The sequence below is a fragment of the Schistocerca serialis genome, chromosome 1 (genome assembly GCF_023864345.2).
Source record: "Schistocerca serialis cubense isolate TAMUIC-IGC-003099 chromosome 1, iqSchSeri2.2, whole genome shotgun sequence".
Taxonomy (NCBI): domain Eukaryota; kingdom Metazoa; phylum Arthropoda; class Insecta; order Orthoptera; family Acrididae; genus Schistocerca; species Schistocerca serialis.
Genome location: NC_064638.1, coordinates 496244358 through 496269881, shown reverse-complemented (window position 1 = coordinate 496269881; position 25524 = coordinate 496244358). Strand labels below are relative to the sequence as shown.

Below are 25524 nucleotides of genomic sequence, written 5' to 3'. Positions count from 1 at the left end.
ATACAGAAGTCGTTATCGCCGACTCCGCTCTTCTGGGAAGACATGACTTTTGGGTATATCATAAAGTTCTGCCACAATACTAGAAGTGTTCTGACGTCAGTATTCTCTTTTATCAAACCCTTAAAGTGAATTTATTGTATATATTTTCAGTCTGTTTTGTATCTGATGTTTGAGAAATATTAATGTGAGAATGATGTTGCCAACGCATTTGTTCTCTTTTAACAGCTGACGGCAAAACATCGAGGTATGTCTCAGGTATACAACTTATTATTACATTACTTTTTCATTGTTGTAAACTAACTTATTTCAAAACTTATTCAGATTTTTTTGTAGTGCCTCACCCTCTCTTTTTTCTTCTTAGATTTTTTTCTAACTGTTGAGACATCAACAAAAAACCCTCTCCTGTAGTAGCTAAACCACGAGAACATTAGATGTGTGACCAACCCCAATGTCAGAGCCTGGAAACATGTGACCAATTAGAAACCTCCTCTATCAAAAGCAGATGTAAAGCTTTATTTATCCGCAAAATGCATGAAATGTGGTAGAGTGATTTTAGCAAGTTGAAAATCTGGCGCTCTGTATTAGCTTGATTTTACAGTGTCTGTAATTCCTGGGGGCAGATGAAATTAGATGCTGCTGTAAAAGAAACTAATAACGAGCGTGCACTTTCACCTACCCTTTCAACCTATCGGACGTTTTATTTGTTCCCCTTCAACATCCACTATTAGTTTTATAATACACTTACCTACAGAAGAAATATTGTAAGCTCTAGTTCGCGTGAAAAAGACGATAGATCATGAAAAGTGTACGTACTTCGTAAGCAACAGGAAACTTCCTTGAACAGCAACAGATATTTTTCTTCTTTAATCCAACTCAGCTTTGCTGTTTCGAATAAAGTCTTTGAACATTTTCACTAAGATTGTAAAAAGAACGTATGGTGTAGACCGAAATGATCTTCACGCTTGACGAAATACAGACCTAACTTGATTATAAATCCACAGTATCTTCTCAGGCATCAATACTAAGGAACAGTACTACAGGGATTCGTTAACATGACTAGTATTCAATGGTACACGCTCACTGGAAGTGGTTATTTATAAATATTTATTTCGAAGCTTACCTAATGAGGTGAAATTTTTTGAGCCACGATTCCGACAGCTGTGCAACGAAACACTCGGCAAGCCGTACGTTTTTCTGGTATAATACAATGACTTGCCTCCTCTGCTTCTGTCACCCCATAACTTTGTCAGTATACACCGAGTGACTGTAAACGGAACGCAGGAAACGTTGCAGTTATATTTACAAAGAAAACCGTCTGTTTGTGTGGAATGAGAACACGCCATTAACAATCATGTTCCCACACACACCGTGAAATATTTGTCACAAACTGCCGAGAAACGAAACATTCTGCTGGGTGGAGACAACATTATTTTTAACTGAGAAACAATCAATAGCAGAAAAGGAATTTTCAAGTCCATTGTTTACAACCGTAAATTAGCAACAGAATTTGATGAGTAGATTGGCAGTAATAATGTTGACTGTAGGATACAAGTAACCAGCAGCAACATCCATCAACATATTTGCTGAATATCACAAATCATTGGACACTTCACGTTCGTAGCGAACCATACAGTATGAGCTTCAGAAAGCTGGAGATGCGGGCAAATGGCCACCGCAAATTGTAACTACCACAAAGAATCAGAGAAATCGTCGCCGTCTGGTTTAATGAGTGAAATGCAAGCATCTAAAAAATTAGATCTGCCGCATAATAGATGGAGAGTTCCTTAAGACGGTGAGCGTAGTGTATGGAATGCACAACAAATGCAGCGTCACATGAGTCTCATAACACAAGTTACAACTAATGTCTTACCTGTGTTTCTAAACGGTATGAGAGGCTACGTTGTTAACTATATGAAACTGTTAAAAGGATGAGCTGGTATTTACGGAAGGTATTAATCGGAGGAAATCAAAAGAACAGAATAGGAACATATTCTGATGTATTCTTATAAGCGATGACCTGGTCATATTTGGTCGTTTGACAATTTATTTGTGAATTTGCGCTTAAGAGCTGCAAGCCGTATGGCCTACTTCTTATGACTTCTACTCATAATTCATTGTCTGGTTGTAATCTTACAAAAATTGACCGTGTTCTCCGCAAATGGATAATTCTGGATAACAAGCTGTTAATCAGATAACTCCTCATAAATGGAAAAGAAATGAAAAAAGTAAACTTCTTCGGCAAACCTTCGGAGCTATTCAGAATTAAAATAAGATTTCGATCGGCTGGGGGAGTGTTGCCTGGAATCTTCAATAGTTTATCCGAAAGTTTCGAGTAGAAGAATCTCGCGTTTGGTTCTGTTGGGTACCTGCCAGTTTCCCTTTCTATTTCATTTTGGGCGAATGTGGTAAGGTTAAACATACTGTTCTCATCCGCAATTTCTACTAACGCATGACGACCTCCCTCATTTCTGTTATCATCTCCAACGTTTCTCACTGTATTAATACTCTCGTTTTTGCCCCACTTTCACATCAAAATATCCCCATGTAGTGGGTTTGTGTGTCTTTTATCACTCTGTGTAGTTCGTCGTAGTGGTCTCCTGTCTCCTTACCAGAATGTGAGCATGTTGATGTATAGACCTGGATGAAATCAGTGGAATTAAAAAAATTAATAAATAAACCGGAGTTATTATTCTCTCTACGACTCCTTCGACTGCTATAATGTTATTTTAACTTACTTGAACCACAAAGTAAATTTCCACACTTCTCAGTAATAAACTATATGATACGATTTTAATTCTATGTAGTCTTATTTTTTTTCCACACTGATGGTAATCCTTATGTATATCATTTTATGTTACATGTCCACTAACCTGCACTGTGATCACAAAGTGCTGAGATACATTACCCCTAAATAAAAATTAGTATACGTAGCTGTGTTACTGAGGTTCGTGTTAGTACTATTTACCCACAGTTCCTGTACCAGTGTTCGAGCTCATAATAGTCGGAGTTGCATCGTTGCCTGAAGCCATTGCCCGAACTCCTTCATTTCGCCAGAAACGCTGGTATCTAATTCGAAAGAACGATGGTTCAAACCATTGCCTGGCCACCTAGAGTCCGTGGTTCCCCTAAATATGGTAAATGCTAGAATGATTCCTGCAAAGGGGTTGTTGTTGTTTTTGTTGTTATTGTTGTAGTCTTCAGTCCTAAGACTAGTTTGATGCCGCTCTCCACGCTACGCTATACTGTGCAAGCCTCTCCAGTTCTGCATAACTGCTGCAGCCAACATCCATTTGAACGTGCTGACTGTATTCAAGCCTTAGTCTCCTTCTAAAATTTTTATCACCAACCACTCGCCCCCCCCCCCCCCCCCACACACACATACACTTCCATTCACTTCAAATTGACGATTCCTGGATGCCTCAACACGAGTCCTATCGAGGAATTCCCCAAATTTTGTATCATCCGAGTTCTAACCAGTACCTCCTCATCAGTTACTCGATTAGTCCATCTAAGTTTCAACATTCTTCGTACCACCACTTTTCAGAAGCTTCTTCTTTGGGCTGTTTATTGTCCATGTTTCACTTCTGGACAAGGCCGCAGTCCACGCTCCTTCAGAAGTGACTTCCTAATACATCAAGTTATATTAGACGTAAACAAGTCTCTCTTTTCCAGAAACGTTTTTCTTGTTATTACCAGTCCGCATTTCATATCCTCTCCACTTTTACCACAGTTAATCATTTTGTTGCCAAAATAGCGAAATTCATCAATTACTTTTAGTGTCTCATTTCCTAATTTAATCCATCCGCATTGCCTGACTTAATTCGATTACATTCCATTAGACTTGTTTTTACACTCGGTGATACGTGTCCATCTAAATCCTCTTATCAAGATGCTATCCCCTCCATTCAACTGCTCTGACAAGTCCTTGCATCTACTGATTACTTAATGTACAGGCTGAATAACGTCGGGGAGAGACTACAAAATCACCGTCTTCTCAACAACTGTATTCCTTTCATGACCTTCAACTATCACAACCGCAGTCTGGTTTCTGTACGAGCTGTAGATAACCTTTCGTTCCATTTACTTTACCTCCTACAGGGAACACGGCCAGTTTTACTCTCCAAAAGTCAGCAATCCAAGCTCGTGCACGTTGCTAAGGACACGAATCTTCCTGTTTCCCTGAATTTGCTCAGTCCGTTATTTCCAATATCCTTTCACGTAATGCCTTCCAAGAACTTCCATTTGTCAGTAGCCATCATGGAGCACTGTCTTCCTCGGCTAGAAGAGTTTGACAAGATTCCCCCAAGGTTCAGAGCTATGCTTGCAGCAGTTTTAGCCCAGACCTGAGGGCTTCTCAAATTCGGAGCCTGGGATTTACACGACCACGTCTAATAGTAATCACATGTTAGCCGAACCGTCACCTCTCTAGTCAATAACACCTTCGACAGTCTGTGTGTCATTGTATCACCTGCAGTACACTCCGTCGAGGTGGTTTTCGACTTTGTCTCACCACCCAGTCTGAGTTGTTGGTTGATGAGCAGCTCACGCATATTTGTACTTCAAGGAATAGAGCCATCGACGTTGTTTTAGTGCCGGTATATCTGCAATGCACTCTGAGGTCTAGCTCTACCACACGCCCCCCCCCCCCCCCACCCCTCCTCCCCACACCCGATCATTAACGACACACCTTTTTTATTGGTCACCTTTTCCACGTACCCGTTAAACTGTCTATACACCAGAATCAGTGCAACACAGAGTGTTTCACGAATGTCGCAAGCTGTGCCGAGCACTGTGTAGCCATCGCGAGAGCGTTACAAGTCTCATAGAAAGTTTGAAGTGGGACACACTTGCAGATAGACGACGCGCTAAATGGAATGGGCTGCTCACTAAATTCCGAAATTCGATCTTCGCCAAGGATGTAGAGCATATATTAATACCACCAAATTTCAAATCGCGCAGTGATCGCCATTCAAAGATAAGGGTAAAATAGAGCTCGTACTAAGGCGTTCAGACAGTCGTTTTTCCCTCGCGCGATCCGCGAGTGGAATAGAAGGCAGGAAATATGACTTTGGCGCCAATTGTGCCCTCCGCCACACACCGCTTGGTGGATAGCGGAGTGTATATGTAGATGTAGATGTAGAACCACGAAGACAGGGTCCGACAGCCGCATACAGTCTGACCCGTTCCTCGGACTTTCGCAGGTGACGTATCTGCATTTAGTCCTAGGAGACGAGTGAGGAACGGCCTTGGTAGGTAGTCCATGAAAGTCGCTGCTCCATCTAGTATTTCATACTGGTATGCCACTAACATCTCATAGAGCTGAGGACATACCCAAAGCGGACCCATGGTTCAGTGACCCACCAATACAATTGCTATGGCACGGCGACAGTACTGCAACTGGCTATTGCGCTCTGTGCTTGATGGACAGGTTTACCCTACAGTGCTCTGATTTATGATGAAGCGCGCTTGCATTTACCAGAGTACTTAAACTCCAAGGACAATTTTTGACATGCAGTTCCTTATCTTAGAAATATAGCATAAAGAATCAATTTTACTCACCGAAGACAAAAGCCTTAGGTTCAAACTTTCATTGAAAATTAGTGGCTGTGCGGAACAACACATGATTCTGAACAACTTTCACTTCGAAGTATCACTGACGCTTATCTTACACAGTAAAATGGTCTCAAGCCTTCTCCGACTTTGATTCTTTTGTATAGTCAATGGATCGATCACTTTACGCGACGGACGTTCGAACCACAACCATGATCATGTTTAAGACGTGAAAATGTGGGATTCATGTGGAAGTTAAATGCAGATCTTCAAGAACTACCACTACACGAATAATAAGCTTAGTTTCATTAATTTGGAGAGAGCCGCTAAGAATCCACTAGCTGCAGTCGCTAAACAGATACGTCACTGAGAAACAATGAATGAATGACGACCAGTCTTCTACTTTGCTCAATAAGAAAACACATCCATATTTTAAAGGACGTACCTCATAATCGGAATCGTAAGTTGTACAATCATAAGCAATGCAATTAAGACCATGTTTCTTGGTCGATATTTAATGCAGGTCATCATGAACTCTTACCATCAGCAATAATCTTAGTTTCATTATTTTGCCAAGAGCCGTTAAGAGTCCACTACCTGAACTCGGTGGATCAAGGTATGTAACTGAGAGGTAATGGACAATTGATGATGGGTCTTACATTTTGCACAGTTAGAAACCACACACCTGCTTTAAATGAAACACAGACCAAAATTCAGAACGTAATTTGTCGGAATTCGCATCAGGAGAAACATAAATATGCGGAGGGCCACGTTTGTTTGTGTGACTAGCTGAGGAAGTAAATGGAAATCAAAAAAGTATCATTTAGTGAATCTGACTACTGACGGATATAGCCATCGTAGTCACATTTTACACATCAGAATTCTTAGTTTTACGCCTGTCGTTATCAAACTTTTGTGACATGAGTTCTGTCACAAGTTTTCCGAATTACATTTACGGACGAATTAGGAAAAAGACTGATAACTTACGAATTTTTCTTATATGTCGTGAAACATTTGAGTTCATACCATAAAGTTATTTCTGGATATTCTGGGAATAGGCCACGAGTACTCTTTTCTACATCTTTTCTGTTTTACTTTAGCAGGCAATGTTTTTTTATCGTCTGGCAATGACTACTTGGAATGCGGAGGTCCTATATAGAAGCATTTTTTGTGTCAAGCTCTCTTCATTCGTTCGTTCGCCGTTAGCCGAAGAGATCTGCGTGACGAGCATCAGTCCGTGCATTATACAAAATGGCCAGTGATATTTTTGCCACATTTACTTTTTCAAATCTAAATCAGCAATCAGAAATATCACCTATTTTGGGCACACACACGATATCAAGAATGTTTCATACGACAATATAAATTCCTCTGTTCACTAACTGGTAGCGACGTTCACATCAGTGATGATGCTACCCCCGTCTTTACAAAATTCGTATTGAACTAATTTTATTTTTACAACGGTCTTGGGGCTTGTTCAGATATCTTTGTATACGTTGCGCTTGTCTTTTCTTCCTATATTAGTAATCATAAAGAACTCTTCTAATATATGCTTGCCTAAATTGTAGTAAACTATGTAAAACTTTACCACACTAAATAATAGACGTTATCGTTTTACTGCAATATTCTGCTTCTTGTTTTCCTGAATCTTAGACGCCAACGGCTACTTCCTACAACGTAATGGGAAGTAAAAAAGGTTTTTTAATTGATGATATTTCACCACTATCAATTGTTCCTAGATTTCACAATCTTAGCCTGCATACAGTTCTGTTGAATCAGCTGCAAGAGTATCTTCGATGACTTCGTCGTCGCATCTCATCTCTTCCCTGCCCTCGTTTGACGTAATTTGCATAAACAAGCAACATTTTTTGCAAGAATTCGAAAGCTACGATTCTGTAGTGTAACGGCTGTTTCTTACGCTATCTTTACGGTCTCCAGAAACTGAGTTACCACAAGCAATCAGAACAAAATCAACATCAACTTTCGATGTCCTCTCATCCCCCGCCCCCATTGGCACTGATCGCTATTTGTCCCACGTCCATTTTATGTAGGCAAGCGGCGTTAACTCTCTTACACAGTCTCTCGTGTTGATGACGTTTGAGTTTCCTTTGCCGACTCTAATTTCTCGCAACAGGCTAGATATTTGTCTCTGAGACCATACCCAGATATTACTACCATCCTCGCAGGCCAGGGTCTGGTTCGTATGCTATGAACTTTCTATTCGGTATGAAATTGCCCTTTACATGGTATCTACATTCGAGTTTCTTCCTATAAAGAAGATTAAAAAAGGCATTAAATTTTTTGCTGCTTCAAACTCGCTCCAAACCTCACAACCGGTGAATTTGCCTTCATGACCATTTCTCATAATATTATGTTATATTGCTGTTTTTACTACCACTTTATCAACCTACGCGTCGAACTTGATTTAATGGGTACATAAAAATTGGCGTCGTCTATGAAGATGGTTAAATGTTTGTTTCATCTTGTCTTGTTATGAGTAGAAGACCTAAGTTTTGGCCGCGCTAAATTCCATTTCATATTTTATCTTTGTAGAATGCCTAACTATTATTAGTTTTAAATTCTACTACTTTCTCAACCGTGCTATAGCAAGCTCCCGTATATACAACTGGGAAAAAAATTACATCGCTAGAACGAGAGCAATTCAAAAAGTAAATGCATTTTTAAAAAATAATATTTGTAGTGGGGAAACAACATTGCAAGTAACATTATTTCTCTGTATAATCTCCTGCAGTTGAACGGAATGGACAGTGTCTTGAAAGGAGGGTATAAGATGAACATCAACAAAATCAAAACGAGGATAATGGAATGTAGTCGAATTAAGTCGGATGATGCTGAGGGAATTAGATTAGTAAGTGAGACACTTAAAGTACTAAAGGAGTTTTGCTATTTGGGGAGCAAAACAATGGTAAGGAAAGCGTTTCTGAAGAAGAGAAATTTGCTAACATCGAGTATAGATTTAAGTGTCAGGAAGTCGTTTCTGAAAGTATTCGTATGGAGTGTAGCCATGTACGGAAGTGAAACATGGACGAAAATAGTTTGGACAGGAAGAGAATAGAAGCTTTCGAAATGTGGTGCTACAGAAGAATGCTGAAGATTAGATGGGTAGATCACATAACTAATGAGGAGGTATTGAATAGAATTGGGGAGAAGAGGAGCTTGTGACACAACTTGACTTGAAGAAGGGATCGGTTGGTAGGACATGTTCTGAGGCATAAAGGGATCACCAATTTAGTACTGGACGGCAGCGTGGAGGGTAAAAATCGTAGAGAGAGACCAAGAGATGAATACACTAAGCAGATTCAGAAGGATGTAGGCTGCAGTAGGTACTGGGAGATGAAGAAGCTTGCACAGGATAGAGTAGCATGGAGAGCTGCATCAAACCAGTCTCGGACTGAAGACCACAACAACAACAACAACAACAACAACAACAATAACAATCTCCTGCAGCCACTACGCACTTGGTCCATCTCTCGTCATACTTTCTAATTCCGTCCTGGAAGAGTTTTGTTGCACTGCTTCCACAACCACGTCATTCAACGAAAATTTGGATTCAGGCAGGTGCTCCTTCGTCGGATAAGGCTGAAATTTATTTGCAGCTGAGTCATAACTGGGTCTTGCAGCAGCTCAAAACCAATGTTTTGAATAAACTGGATTGTTTTCCCAGCTGAGTGAGCGACGGTATTATATTGAAGCAGAACATCGCCCAGCTTTTTCGCTTTGACTTTGGATCTTAGATTTCACAGTCTTTCACAGTCATCACTAGTCATTGTTTCATCTTTTGGAGTGTAAAGTATCAGCAGTCGACCGTTAATATCCCGGAATACTGTCGTCATCGCCTTTCCTGCAGTAGCTTTGCTGTTGAACTTTTTCTGCAGGTAACGATAGATGTTTCCACACCATGGTCCGCAGCTTGCACTGTGTTCGTAGTGATGAACTTACGTCTCACAAAATGTTCCATTTCAATGAGAAACTTCTTTTTACTCTAAAAATGTCTTAAATTTGTTTTCGATACTACCTATCGTTCATTTCTATGTTTGTCAGTCAGTGGCCGTGATAACCAACGAGTACAAACTTTGCAGTAATTTAGAACTTCATGAACGTCTCCAAATTCTGAATCGTGGTAAACTTTCAACTCATGAGCAATGACGTCACTTCTTGCACAGCGATCATCACGAATCGTTTGCGGAGGTGTTTCGATTTTCCTGTCCGTTTTGGACTTGAATAATCTTTTTATCACAAACATATGTATGTCATTTTTAAAACATTTTATCGAGTGGTTGATTTTCCTTTCACTAATACAGCTATTACCGTTCTGCAGCTGTTGTCTCCGATTAATGACCGCAGCTTTAGTCCCTTCCTTATACAGGCAACGAAGTACTCCCCTCATTCGTTATTGGACAATGGGCCACTTATTATAAACTGCTCTGAAACAACTAGGAACAGAAATATTCCCTGAACGAACATAGCTAACACAGAATAGTAACAGTGTGGGCAATGCATGTTATATCTGAGACCATGCTGTCATCAACCTATAGAGTGGAAAGAAGTTCCTTTACTTACTGACATTCCCTCGTACAAGCGGAATGCGCAAGATTTATAACGGAGAAATTTCTCTATGGGAGTACATGTGAACGCTTTAATTCACATTGGTTTGTCAATATTAATCAAGTATACTAATAGGATATAAATTAAAGTATCGTAAATTCTGATGATAAGCGGTTTAACTACCCGAATCTAGGTTATTTCGAATTATGTGAGCAGGCTGCCGTTGTAACGAATTATTCTTTGTCCTAGTTTACGTCAACAAAGTTCGCAAAAAATATAAGAAACTTGGCATGGTAGGTTCCTCCATTCTTTTGCTCATCACATCCTCATTTCGTAAAATAGCAGTCTTCTCATGTCCAAATTTATTTCTTATTTATCTCTTCTTGTTCATCATACTCAAACAGCGGATGAACTAAATTTTTCGCTTATGGCGACAAATATTTGGCTGTACGCGAAAGAAACCAATGCCAATCTGTACAGGAAACATTCAACAACATAAAGCACGAAACATATGGATTGAGTTGTGACCCCACAGTTTTTATTTTCCGATTTTTCGAGTGTAAGTGCTTCGTATGAAGAGGATTACAACATTCAAATGTGCTAAGAATGCTAGCAAAAATTATTTTCTATTTCAGAAGGAGGGATGGTTATCCTTGCGAGAAGGGAATAGCCTGGGTGACAAGATCAGGAATTCGATTAAATTATGGCTCGATGGGCGAAGGAGTTCTAATGTTACCATCACTAACGAAAATTAAATATTCCCCATATTATCAGAAACTCCTCTCGAAAACATTCTAAGGACATATGTAGTCAGCAAAACACGAACACATGTCTCTCATACAAACAAGTCATCTCATTTGCTCTTGTTTCAGTAAAGCTGACAATAAAATTGTCCTCCGTTCTCTAAGACAGAAATGTTCGTTCATTTTGGTGTAACATAGTGTTAATATTAGCGAACGGTCTTGCCGCAGTGGCAACATCGGTTCCCATCAGATCACCGAAGATAAGCGCTGTCGGGCTGGACTATCGCTTGGATCGGTGACCATCCGGTCAGCCGAGGGCTGTTGGCAAGCGAGGTGCAGTCTGCCCTTGTGAGGCAAACTGAGGAACTGCTTGACTGAGGAGTAGAGGCTTCGGTCTCGTAAACTGACATACCGCTGGGAGCAATGTGCTGACCACATGCCCCTCCACGTTCGCATCTTGTGACGCCCATGGGCTGAGGATGACACGGCGGCCGGTCGGTACTGCTGGGCCTTCATGGCCCGTTCGGCCGCCGGAGTTAAGTTTTAGTGTTAGTATAAACGTTGCATACCATCAGTTTCTTATTCTTTGCTCTGGAACTATAAGGCAAGGAAACCGTAATACTTCTTTATTCACTGGGCTTTTCTACAAATAAAGGGAAAGAAGAAAGAATGAATATTTTAAATTACTATCGCGTTTTAGGTTGCTGACAGGGTCAAACTTTGTGGCAGATCACCCTAAGACCTCTGTCTTTTTCCTCATCGTGGAATGTTTCCCTAGTTGACGCATTACTAATGGACTAGTACGATACACTTCACACTGTCTATGGTTGTAGTGACAGTTGCTTGTTTTGTGTGTGTGGCTAGTAGCGCGTAGTGGTGCGTGGTGTGCTGTGGCGTGGTGTGGTGCGGGTTGCCTTGAGGCCCTGCTGGACGCTGGCAGCGAGGTGCAGCAGAGTGCATTGGTGTGCAGACGCTGCTGCAGCCGACGGCGGCCCCGCTGCCCGAGTACAAAACGGCGGCGCTCAAGAAGTCGCGCTTCATACTCTCCCACTACGGCGTCTTCAAGAGCTGCTGGGACTGGCTCATTCTCATCGCCACCTTCTACGTCGCTGTCGTCGTGCCGTACAACGCCAGCTTCGTCAATCCGGACCGACCCTCCATGGTCAGTGACGTCGTCGTCGAGGCGCTCTTCATCATTGGTGAGTAGTCCGAAGTGCATCCTCCTTAATATGAATTTTCAATGTTTAGCAGAGTCCAGGAGATTATAATTTATATTGCACTTCCTTCTCCGTTCATGTGTCAGTCACATGCAATGAGAAGGAACTGTATTTTTAAATTGTCCCTTTTGACAGATTCCCGGCGGGGTCAGGGATTTTCTCTGCCTCGTGATGACTGGGTGTTGTGTGATGTCTTAGGTTAGTTAGGTTTAAGTAGTTCTAAGTTCTAGGGGACTGATGACCATAGATGTTAAGTCCCATAGTGCTCAGAGCCATTTTTGTCCCTTTTGAAGCACTACTAGTTTCTAGCGTCTGTCACATGTTGCAGAACCATGTGATTTGCGGCAATTCATTGCGCGATCATGCACTTTGACGACCATGCTATTCACGCGTGGCACGAAATTTTTATTTGATCTGATTAACGTACCCAAATCTGTTATAAATGCACTTGGAAATGAGACACATTCGATACTATCAGAGCTTAACAGTAGAGAACAGTGCTGTACCTCGAAGACAGCATCCTACGAACACATGATGATTCCTGGTCGGTGTTACAATCCAGTGGCCGATTTTAGCATCATATGAAGGAATGCGCACTGGGTTCTACTATAAGTAGTTTCCAACATTTTCTGCTGTTTTTGTTGTTACTGTACATGTGATTACGTCCTTTTTCGTGCTTGTAAATATTATAACGTCTAAATGTTTAAGTATCTGCCTCCGTACTGATTGGACGACAGAGCTGTCTGACATGTGGAGGACCCGTGTTCGATTCCTGGTAATGCCAGTAATTTTTTATTCATGGGAGGTGTGAGACAGGGTGCACTCGGCAACGTGATGCCAATTCAGGAGTTACTTGATCGAGTAGTAGAGGCTTCACGTCAAGAAACTGACAACAGTTGTGATCCTATGCCTTTCCATACTGCATGCAATGGCACCATTGACAGAGGATGACAAGGCGGTCCGTCAGTACTGGAAGGCTCATTAGGTCCTGCGGACAAAGTTCATTTTTACGTTCCATTTTTACATATTTAAGTGCTGCTAATATATTAAAGATATTTTGAGGATATTATTAATTCTTCATTTACAGAGTTTCATGATGAGTAATGTTGTGTATATTTTTAGTACTAGTTAAGCAGTAATTTGTTAGTTGCACACCATTTTGTACCTTGAAATTGAAGGTCTTTTTATTGTGGAACACGTTATATTTCCAAATAAATTTTCCCAAATGCAACACTTTCAAATTTGTGTAGAATATTTGTTCCTTGGTATGAGACAAAGATGTATTCTGGAAAAGTTTCTCTTGTCTGGAAAAAAATTCCTTATTTCGGAGTAACTTTTGCAATTTCAGAAAAAACTGCAACACACAGAAAGCGAATGCTGTCATTTCAAAATGGAATAAGAAAATACAGGGCTATTATAAAAGATTCACTTGTTTTCAGTGTTCTGTATTTTCAAAAGTATTACACATACAAATATGCCTGATGCATGAATAGAACCCTAATCTCATTAAGTTTGCATTTTGCAACAAATTATCTATGAGTGTCCCTATGGACACATGTCCGAGTGGTAATCAAGTTCGTTCCATACTTCATGTAGTGCCATCGTAGCAACACTGATGCATTCTCTGTGCTGTTCCAATACTGTTGGCAGTGTAGGTATGTTAACACCGTCTTTAATGTAGGGAAAGGTTCAAGGCGTTATTTTAGGTGACCTGGGATGCCCAACTGAACACAACAACATCACCTTCACCACTAGAATCAATCCAGCGACGCTACAGCTCGCCGTTTCGGTAGGATGGAACCTCAATGCTCCAAAGGGGGGGGGGGGGGGAGGGAGGGAGGGGGTGTCCTCTGTCCTGTTGGAAGATGAAATTCTCGGACTCAACAGTCAGCTGTGGACACAACCACAAGCTCGACATATCAAGGTAAGAACTAACCGTCACATTCTTCTCACAGAAGGGAACTTTCCCAAACAGTTTCGTCTGCGTTGCACAGAAAACACTAACCTTCGGCGAATCTCGTTTATGCGCCAAAACTTGAGAATTTTCAGTGCCCCACATTCTCACGTTGTGGCGATTAACCTTTCTAGATAAGTGGGAGGTTATTTAGTCACGGATTATTAGCTCGCATGCCAAGAACACTTTTCTTGCTTTGTCACCATTTTGTCAAGGTACTGCACTCGTAACGGTACTTGGAAGGCGGAATGCAACCTCGGTGAGTTTACGGCTCTGTTCATTCCTCAGTCTTATTTCTATGTGTAATTCCTTGAAAAGTACAATACCCTGAAAACAAATGAATCGCTAATAGTAGCCCTGTATTCTGTTACAACGCTGGCTGGAGGCGAATCTCTGAAAAGTATTCCAAGGTGCAATACCCTCCCCTACAATCTGAAAGTACAGTTCTGTGGAACAATCACTTTCTTCAGATTTATTAAGGCTGTGATGTCCACTAAGAAGAAATTGGTCATATGTAATGTGTTAACCAGTCTGATTGTCTATGGTTCATCAAGTTTTCATCTTATTCCCAGCTTGTGACCACGGGGCTCAAACGAATTTAAATCTTACCCCATGTATAGAAACCTATTTGTTGTGTACAGATGTGTTACACATCTGTGCCTTGATTTTCACATTTAAAGAGTACCCGCAGATTTTCGAACTAGGAATCACTATCTGGAACACAATAACTGGACGTTCTGTGAGTATCTTTGCCACGATATCTGCTTTCATGATGCGCAAGTCAACACATTACAAAAAAACATTGAAAATATAAGTTAAATACTGCTAAGAGTTTTCTTGTGCGTATTCCTGTTTATTAGAGTATTAAAAATAATCTCTTATATGATTGCAGAGGAAGGATTGTGTATGGCATTCTTAAAAGAATACGTACTCTACAACTGATACCACATTAATGCAACAAGGAGCCTCGTAGAACTATGGAACCGCATTCACATGCATTCACACGCCGACACCACTTTTTTACGTATAAGACACAAAACAAGATATAAAACAGAAGCATAACAATAATAATCTTTCACAAGTGTTATCTTATTGTGAAATACTTGTGGAGGATTTCTAATTCAATTTTATGCAATTGCCATTTGTATCAAAAGAAATTTACTATAGAAAACATGGTGTTCTGCTCTCCCAGTTATTGCTTCGTCATTCAAACTACATTCGTTCAGAAAACTTTCAGCCATTATTCTTACACGATTACTGATAAACATTAAGAAACATAATAATGAACATAATAAATAATAAAAAATAAGAAACCATGATATTCTGCAACTTTAGCTGAACATGAGTGAGTAGAAAGATGGCAAAACTTTGTTCTTTCAAGATGGAACCAATCCAAAAACACATTTTGCAGACATTGTCCACAAATCCATTGAATGTACCTGCAAGATTATGATATTGTACGACACGTGGTTGAGAAAAAATGATATCATAAACAACAAGATGCGAAAAAAACTGGTTTTTGCTTAAAACTTGAGAGCATATTAGTAGAGTATATTCATCTAGCGTTTGAAAATGAGAGCACTTAGCGACTCCCAACGAGCTTCAAAAGTAATTTTAAACCTTTTCTAATTTTTTTCTCCCATACATGCTTCAAGTCAAATATTTAACACATGAGCTTTGTAGAGCAATCATACGTTTGAAGCTCTTATGTATAGAACTTCGATTCTCTACAGAGTCGTGGATTTACGGATAACAAATCATTGGCATTTCAAGAGCTAGCCGACTTGTGCAGGCTTGGAATGTTTTAGCAGCACCTCTAGTCTTTTTTGTAGTCGATTCGTTCCATATAAGCCGCTGCTGGACCTCAGTATAATGCTGTAACTTTTAACACAGGACGAACTTATCATACGTTTTCTCTTCTCAGTCACCCACAATAGATTTTCTTGCATAGAGTTCCTCGCTCTCGCTGGTGTACTGGTAATAATTAAGTATAACACAAAATATAATAAACTGCCAGACGTGGTGGCCGAGCGGTTCTAGGCACTACAGTCTGGAACCGCGCGACCGCCACGGTCGCAGGTTCGAATCCTGCCTCGGACATGGATGTGTGTGATGTCCTTAGGTTAGTTAGGTTTAAGTAGTTCTAAGTTCTAGGGGATTGATGAGCTTAGAAGTTGTCCCATAGTGCTCAGAGCCATTTGAACCTAAGTATGGCTCCATTACAGCATATGTTAACAGAAACCTTAACTAGACCTGTACCATAAATTATCTTCTGTATATTACGACTTTTTTAAAAATAAAACATGACAGTTCACAACCTCAAATTCTAACGACAACAGAAATAGAATCTTTACACCCAAAGGTATGATGCAAGTAGCTACATAGGCCTCATACCTGCCTACTTAGATCATTGCACATGGTCCGATGGTTCGCATTTGCTTGCATAATTCAATAATTACTTCATTTTAAAATATAATAAATGCAAATAAAGAAGTACAACCAATCAGTATATCAAGAATATAGTTATAAATTTTTATATTCATAAAAATCTGGTCTCACATACTTCCTTGTTGTTGTTAATTCCAATGTGCTCTATTTTTATAATGATCTATCGAATTTGAGAATCGTACAGAAATTTCTGACAATCATCATTTTTGGTCGCTATAAGAGCTAAAAAATGGATAAACAGGTGTGGAAGTGTCATAGAGGCATCAACCGTAGGAGGAGTACAAATACCACAACTCTGAAGATGTTTTGCACATTTCCAAGCGAAACGACAGAATGAAATGCATTCTGGTAAACATTCAATGGTCGCTGTAACCCGCCAGGTTAGCCGAGGGCTCTAATACGCTGCTTCCTGGACTCGGGTAGGCGCGCTGGCCCCAGATCGACTCCGCCCAGCGGATTGACGACAAGGGCCGGTGTGCCAGCCAGCCTGGATGTAGTTTTTAGGTGGTTTTCCACACCCCACTAGGTGAATACCGAGCTGGTCCCCATGTCCTGCCTCAGTTACACGACTCCCAGACATTTTAAAACATTCACACTCTTTCATGGCTTATACTAGACACAGACAGCTGGGTACACTAATTCCGTTCCACAGGGTAAGAAGGTGGCAACAGGAAGAGCATCCGGCCACCCTCTGACACTAATATCGCTAAATCAATAGTAACAAGGATGACCCCGCATTAAAGTGGGACAAAGGCCCAAAGAAAAAGAAAAAGAAGATTCAATGTTAGCTGTAACAGGCAGAATACGTACTTTGTTGGTGTTGCACATTTTGATGATTTTGACTGAGATAAACCCACGTTGCCATGTTCTTCTTTGACACACCAGTGCACAGAAACATTTAAGTGAAAAATACGTGCAATTCACACGTTTATGTATATGTAAAAGCCGACTTCGCGTCCGATTTGAAATTCGATATTCATATATTTTACTGTTTGTGTAGCGTCTGCATAATCTTTAGTTGATTGTATCAGTTCCCAGTTGTATTGTGATATACTGTGAAATTTCAAACATTTGGGAGTACCGCGATAAACTCATGCTGGCACGTCAAATTTAGGCTTAAACTTATTATGTCCGTCCCCGGTAGCTGAGTGGTCAGCGCGACAGAATGTCAATCCTAAGGGGCCGGATTCGATATCCACCTGGGTCGGAGATTTTCTCCGCTCATGGACCGAGTGTTGTGTTGTCCTAATCATCATCATTTCATCCCCATCGACGAGCAGGTCGCCGAAGTGGCGTCAAATCGAAAGACTTGCGCCCGGCGAACGATCTACCCGACGGGAGGCCCTAGTCAGACGACATTTACATTTACGTAAGCTTATTTGTATTATTTTAAAATTTGTGACAACAGTAGCCTATCCTCGCTTAAAAATAATCAGTCCCAGTCTATAGTTAAATGAGAAACATGTTATTACTGAGAATTTTCGGAAGCTTACAAACAATGTTTTGTAAGTTGCCGGTACGAGTGTTTCGGAAAACTTATTTCGCAGAACATCAGCGTTTGTGATTCACAGTTGCTACCTCAGGACAGATCACCGCTCAATTTCATTGTTTACTAATGCAAATAAACATGCATTTTTGATAATTTTCGGAAGTTACCGTTGTCTGTGCGCCGCGCGGGATTAGCCGAGCGGTCTCAGGCGCTGTAGTCATGGACTGCGCGGCTGGTCCCGGCGGAGGTTCGAGTCCTCCCTCGGGCATGGGTGTGTGTGTTTGTCATTAGGATAATTTAGGTTAAGTAGTGTGAAGCTTAGGGAGTAATGACCTTAGTAGTTAAGTCCCATAAAATTTCACACACATTTGAACATTTTTTGAACGTTGTCTGTGCTTAATCTAATATGCAGTAAATCGGCGCCTACGTCTTAATTATTGTAGCAGATATTGTAATTAACACATTGTAATATATCTAGTTTTCGCTTAAAGAGGAGTATATATTACCTACATTCATCGTACATTAATTCTGTTTTCGAGTTGGCTAACCACTATAATTAATCTCAAAAAGTTTTAGGAAACTAGTAAGCTTCATCCCAGGTTTTTCTGTTGTGTATTTGCTTCAATTGTTATAAGGAATTAGTAACTTTTTAGCTCAACACATTAAAAGATAAGCAGAGTGTTTAGTTTCAAATTATTTGTTCACTGTCCTGTAATATATTGCACCAGCCAAAATGCAGACCCGCTGTGAATGCTGTAAGCGAACATGGAGTGAGTTGGTTGAGATTCGTATGCAGCTGGAAAACGGCCTGACCACTGTCAAACAATTGGCAGCGGCTGCGAATCGTTGTGTTCGAATAGCTCTCTAACGTCATGTACCTGTAGTACGGGTATAAAGATACCTCAAGTACTATTCTGTCCCGTGTATCCTGTCGTCTCTGCAGAAAGTATAGGATGTGTCATTACTTGTCCATTTGGCTGTGGGTGACGTTTCAATGGCACAGGTAGGTGTCACATATAGGAAGGACGGGGACCACGGAGGTTCTAGGGTGTTATACCTAACCCCCTAACCAACAAGTTCCAGATGCTGTGTCTTTCACTGAAACTGAGGCAGAGGGACTCACTTGAGCTGTTTTGTCCAGTGTCGAGGGGTGGCAAACGCAAAAGGGTAGCGGTCCATTAACCGCCTACAGTTCAGACTTATGGCCAATGATGATACTCCTTACGGAAATGGCAGCAAGGGATGGGAAAGGACAACAGGTGCACTCAGCATGTATGCCTGCGGGCCTCATTCAACATGTTTAACAAGCTATTCCGGCAACCATTGAGGGAACAGGTTTCAACCAATTGCAGTTTGTGGCGCAGGTTGGAACAAATGATTCCTGTCGTCTGGTCTCCGAGGTCATACTTGGATTACTCCACCGAATGGTAGAGAAGACTAGCCTTGCGCTCAAAGTTTCAAAGAAAGTCACAATTTGCAGCGTTCTGCCCAGAAGTGATCATGGGCATTTGGTTATGACTCAAGTGGACGGACTCAATCAGTGCCGGACGAAGTGGCCGTGCTGTTCTAGGCGCTACAGTTTGGAGCCGAGCGACCGCTACGGTCGCAGGTTCGAATCCTGCCTCGGGCATAGATGTGTGTGATGTCCTTAGGTTAGTTAGGTTTAATTAGTTCTAAGTTCTAGGGGACTGATGACCTCAGAAGTTAAGTCGCATAGTGCTCAGAGCCATTTGAACCATTTGACTCAATCAGTGACTTGAGGGATTTGTTACAAGCTGAGCTGCGACTTTCTGGACTTGTGCGATAGGACTGAAAACTATAGGGTCCCCCTAAATGGGACAGGTGTGCACTAAACATCAAAGGCTGCTACTCAGGTAGCTGACCGTGTTTCGGGTGCTTACAAGGACTTTTCATATTAGGCGACTCTCCATCCAATCCAGATTACGACAGCTGTAGGGAAAACAGATGTATTAGTGTAAGATAGAAAGAAATGTCTTCCACAGGTGCAAGTATTAAAATCCTAGTGGTTAACTACCGAAACATTCGCGACAAAGTGTCAAAGTTCGAAGCGCTTCTGAAAGGCAATGAAGCTCACAAAATACTAGGTTCAGAAAGTTGGTTCAAACCTGACACTGAGAGCAGTGAGGCTTCTGGGAAAAATTTAAGTGTATATTGAAAGAATAAGCTAATGGGAAATGGAGATGGTGTACTTGTCGTATTATACAAGAAACTCAAATCCATAGGTAGAAATTGAAGATGCATGTTAGATTGTTTGGCAAGACTCGGTACCAGGGATGGGCATAAGGTGGTAAGTGTATGCTTCTATCGCCCACCAGACTCATGTCCTGATGTAACGAAAACTTTAGAGATAACCTCGTACTATAAACATGAGACTTAAATCATCCAACAATCAACTCGGAAAATTACTGTTTTGTTAATGGTGGTCGTGATAAGACGTCCCGAAACACTGCTAAATGCTTCCCTGAAAATTACGCAGAATAGATAGTTCAGAACACCACACATGATGGATTGATGGATATATATTGGATCTAATGGCAAAAAATAAAAGTGACCTGCTTGAGGATGTCCGCATCGCAACTGGCACCAGTGACTGTGACACAATTGTGGCAACAATGATAACCAAAATACACGGACAACGAAAAGAAGCAGAGCGACATATAAGCTCACTAATTTACGTAAATAATCAGTAACGTCATATCTCAATGAGGAACTTGAAACTTTCAGCACAGCGCAGGAACGTGTAGAGGAACAATGGCTGAAGTTTAAAATAATAGCGTGCCATGCACTGGATGAACACTTACATAGTAGAACAGTTCATAATGGGAGGGACGCTTCATGCTATACAGTCACTGTAAAGGAACTTCTACAGAAACAGAGACTACTGAATAATAGTTGTAAAACGAAGGATAGGGCAGTATATAGAAACAGGCTGAATAAATTGCGTTTGGCAGTCACTAGAACAATGCATAAAGCCTTCAGAGACTACCGTAGAGAAATATTGTAAAACGATCATTCACAAAACCCAAAGAAATTCTGGTCGTATGTAAAGACTGTTAGTGACATCAAAGTTAATGTCCGGTCTCTAGCGAATGAGACAGCAATCGAAATTGATGGTAGCAAGCAAAAACTGAAATGTTTAACACTGCGCCAGTTTAACCCTCGTACCACTGGAAACATGAGTGGAAGAAGTATTTGTGTCAGTGGTGTTGAGAAAGAGCTGAATCTGTTAAAAATTAAACAAAGCTAGAGGATCCATTCGCCACCAGATTCTATACTGAATTTGATGCTGAGTTAGTTCGTCTTCTGATTATAAACTATTGTAAATAACTCGGACAATAAGCCGTTTCCGGTTCCTGGACGAAAGCACATGTCACACCCGTCTACAAGAAGGTTAGTAGAAGCGATCCACAATACTGCCGTCCAGCATACTTGACATCGATTTACTATAGAATATTAGAACATATTCTGAGCTCAAACATAATGAAGTATTTCGGAACGACGTCCTCTATGCCAATCAGCATGGATTTCGAAAACACTGATCATGTGAAACCCAACCCACACTTTTCTCACATGACATTCTGATAGCTTTGGATCATGGCAGTCCGGTAGACACAGTATTTCTTGATTTCCTAAAAGCATTTGACTCAGTATCACACCCGCACATATTATCAGAAGTACGATCATATGGGGTATCGAGTGATATTTGTGCCTGGATTGAGAACTTTTTTGGTAGGGAGGACGCGGCATGATATCTTGAATGGAGAGTCACTGTCAGATATAGAAGTAACTTCGACTGTATTTTCTTCTGCCCACTCCTCTATGGTGACCAGGAAAGCTCCTATCTGGGATCGCTAGACAACAATTCAAGCAAATGGTATTAATGGAGTTTATTACAAAAGGAAATGATCACAATACTTAACTCTGCGAGATATATGCGTGTCGCAAGCAAGAGGCGACAGACAGACAGAAGCAAGCTCTTCAGTATATACAATTCGTAATACAAGTGAACCAATACCGTCTCTAAGTCACTGCTGTAGCGTTCGTAGGTCGGCTAGACTTTAACATGGGCCACGGCGCTTATATTCTCTCGTGTAGAGGTCGCTCCTGCCTCGGTGCCGTCCTACGGAGGGGTCTGTCAGCGTACTATTGGCTGAGCCACGCAGAATTAGCCGAGCGGTCTAGAGCGTTACAGTCATAGAGTGTGCGACTGATCCCGGCGGAGGTTCGAGTCCTCCCTCGGGCATGGGTGAGTGTGTTTGTCCTCAGGATAATTAAGGCTACGTAGTGTGTAAGCTTAGGGACTGATGACCTTAGCATTTAAGTCCCGTAAGATTTCACACACATTTGAACATTTTTAACTATTGCCTGACGACGTCTCACAGCTCTCTCAGCTGAAAAGTTTCTGGCCGACGTGCCGGCGCTTGACGTTGCGCCGAAACAGGCTGTGCCCCAGGGGAGTGTACTGGGATCTTTGCTGTTCATGTTTTATATCAATGATCTTACGGATAATATTAATAGCAACCACAGATACTTTGCAGATGATGCAGTAATCTGTAATGAAGTACTTTCTGTAAGAAGCTGCATAAATATTCAGTCAGATCTTGAAAAGATTTCAGAGTAGTGCAGACATTGGAAACTTGCTGTAAATGTTCATAAATGTAAAACTGTGCACCTCACAAATTAAAACAATAAAAATAAAAATAAAAAAAACACAAACGAGTACCCTATAAGCATAATATCACTGAGTCACAGTTGGAATCGGGCAACTCATACAAAACAAATATTTGGGTGTAACATTTTGTAGGGACTTGAAATTGAATGATCACATATGCTCAGTTGTATTTAAAGCAGGTAATAGACTTCGGTTTATTGGTAGAATACTGCGGAGGTGCAAGCAGTCTATATAAAAAAATAGCTTACAATTCATCCGTGCGGTTCATTCTAGAATGTTGCTCAAGTGTGTGGGATCCGTACCGAATAGATGCCCAGTTCAGGAGATACTGGACGTTTATAGAGAAGGGCAGCACGAATAGTCACAGGTTTGTTTGACCAATGGGGTCGTGTCACAGAAACGCTGAAGTAACTGAACTGGCAGACTCTTGAAGATGCAGAGTATTGCAGAGTATCCTGAGAAAGCCGACTTAAAAAGTTTCAATAACTTTAAATGATAACTCTAGGAATATACTACAATCACCTGTGTATCGCTCACGTACGGATAGTAAGTACAAGAGTAGAATGATTACTACACGCGCACAGGCATTCAGACTACCATTCTTCCCCCTATCCATACGTGAATGGAACCGGAGACAACCCTAATAGCTGGTACAATTGGACGTACCCTCCGCCATGCACTTCACGGTGGTTTTCAGAGTAAGTAGATGTGTAGGTAGATTTTACATATTACACCTATACTTAATTGCAGTTTATTCGATGATATAATTTCACTTACAAGGTTCCCCTTGAGTGTGAGGCCGTAAGTTCAGTCTTTAGTATAGGTCACTGGATAGTGCTGTGTTAACAGTAAAGACATTAATAATATAAGCTGCTAATGAATAACCATGCGCATCACGAGGGTGACGTGAAATGAGTGTCCGGGAGGTGCAGAGATCAACTTTCTATGGGATATATTACACTTCACAAAATAGACATCGTCTACATTCAAGAAATTTTCAAAACAAACCATTAATTTTCATCATGAACACAGAATGTAAAATGGCACGCCACAGTGATCATAAAGGTTCGCACCATCAAGATCGAAGGCGAACTCCTGGGAAGATACAAGCACGCGCGACGTTCACCTAGGTATCCGCTCTTAAGGAATGCGTATAGAAACATATTGTTGTAACGGGATGATGAGAACTGACGGAATGTGATGGAATGCAACCGAAAGCGAAACAGTCTGTTGTGGGGCTTATCGTGAAATTGGCTATTCTTTAAGGCGTAACTGCAGATAGTACGATAATACTTTTTATAGACACGTAAAAACAAACGTCCAGAGGCGGAAGTTGTCCGTTGATTCCAAGTGGTATGAATTGCAAAGTCACACACTTTTCAGGAGGGGCAGTTTGCTCTAAGCGATTATAGTTTTTATATGGAAGCAGACAAAAGCAACGTATTTTGACCAACTATTGGCCAAAAGTAGTGATCGTACCATAGTTGTAGTTCTCTGACGCCCATTATCCCTTTCTTACTTCCTGTGACGTAAATATTCCCTACTGCCCTTGTCATATCAAACACACGAGAAATAATCATCGGGGACAGAGCACCTCGAACTTCTTGCAGCACAGTAAATATGTTTCCAGCCAATGTACCATCCAGGTTAATAGTGGCATAATGGTATACGAAAGCGTTAAGGCACTGGTGTCAGCTGATCGTGAAGCAACTCACATTTCCACGATTTACTTCATATGCATGTCCTCTTCAAATCCCGATTGGTCGGAGTTGAAAAACAAATTCCTTACTAAATGATGGGATGAGATTATTTCTGTCATTCACAAATTTTCGGGCTGATTCGGCCGTTTCCTGTGTATTGGCAGGTTGGCGCTATGTTTGAACTCTCATTCTCTTACGTCTTCTAATTCTGTAGCACAGTTTGTAGTCATATAACCATCCACTGCTTCCCTTGAAATGTCTGTAATCTATTTCGTACGCAATTTTATGTACATAACGTAGTAAGTCACTGTCATGAACATCCTACAAATCGTACCTAAATCGTAAACACCAGTTTTTGTAACAAGTGCGCCTTGTCCGTTGAAGATACGTAGTTTTTCTTATGCACTACACCGTCATATTGCGGCAGACTTATTCGAAATCTGTTCATAATACTGTTTTTTTACTATGCTGTGGATGATCTTCCATGTATATGTTCCTACTTTTTAGCTTATTTTAATTATCACTTGCAGCAGTACATATTTCTTGCTGTAATGATTAAACGTTGCACTTTATACTGCACGCGTAATGTTGTCAAATTACCTGCTATATCGCTCTAGGTTGTTTCTTGTTTACGTTTCAAGTGGGCAAGAGAATGTTTTGAAATAAGAACTCTACGAACAGTGGCCTCCTCCTCTGCTCGACGGTTTCCAATACCATCTTAGAAAACAGTGAGGGATTTGGGCGTAGCTTTGGATGAGAATTTCAAGTTGGCAGCGAATTCTGTCGCCCTGTGCCGGGTGACTTCCGCTTGCCTCTATACCCACAAAAAGTTTCAGAATATATTTTCACAGGATGTAAAAAGTAAACGAGTGCAGTCACTCGTTCTACCGAATCCCCACTGTTGTGACGTAATTCAAAATGGCACGAGTAGTGGGAACACAAGACGGTCAGAGCTTGTTTCGCGTTATATCCGCAACATCCGTCGATATGACGCTGTCAGTGCTTCGTAAGCCAAGTCAGGATGGTGGCGGCCAGACAAATTACGTTGTTACCACACGCTATGGCTGCTTCACCGGCTCCTCGCTGCGCGAGCACCCATTTACCTTTCATCAGAGATTAAACACTTCCATGCCATCATAATAGAAATACAACGTCCCACTTATC

The 25524-nt window shown here is 41.1% G+C and overlaps 1 protein-coding gene across 1 annotated transcript in view; it reads left to right on the top strand.

Annotated features, from left to right (window-relative positions):
* LOC126473985 (potassium voltage-gated channel subfamily H member 8) overlaps positions 1-25524 on the top strand; it is a 493833-nt gene that overhangs the window by 200327 nt on the left and 267982 nt on the right. Inside the window, exons 4-5 of the mRNA XM_050101374.1 lie at positions 226-255; positions 11830-12058. Of these exons, the coding sequence (XP_049957331.1) occupies positions 226-255; positions 11830-12058 (259 nt within the window). The remainder of the gene's footprint in view (positions 1-225; positions 256-11829; positions 12059-25524) is intronic.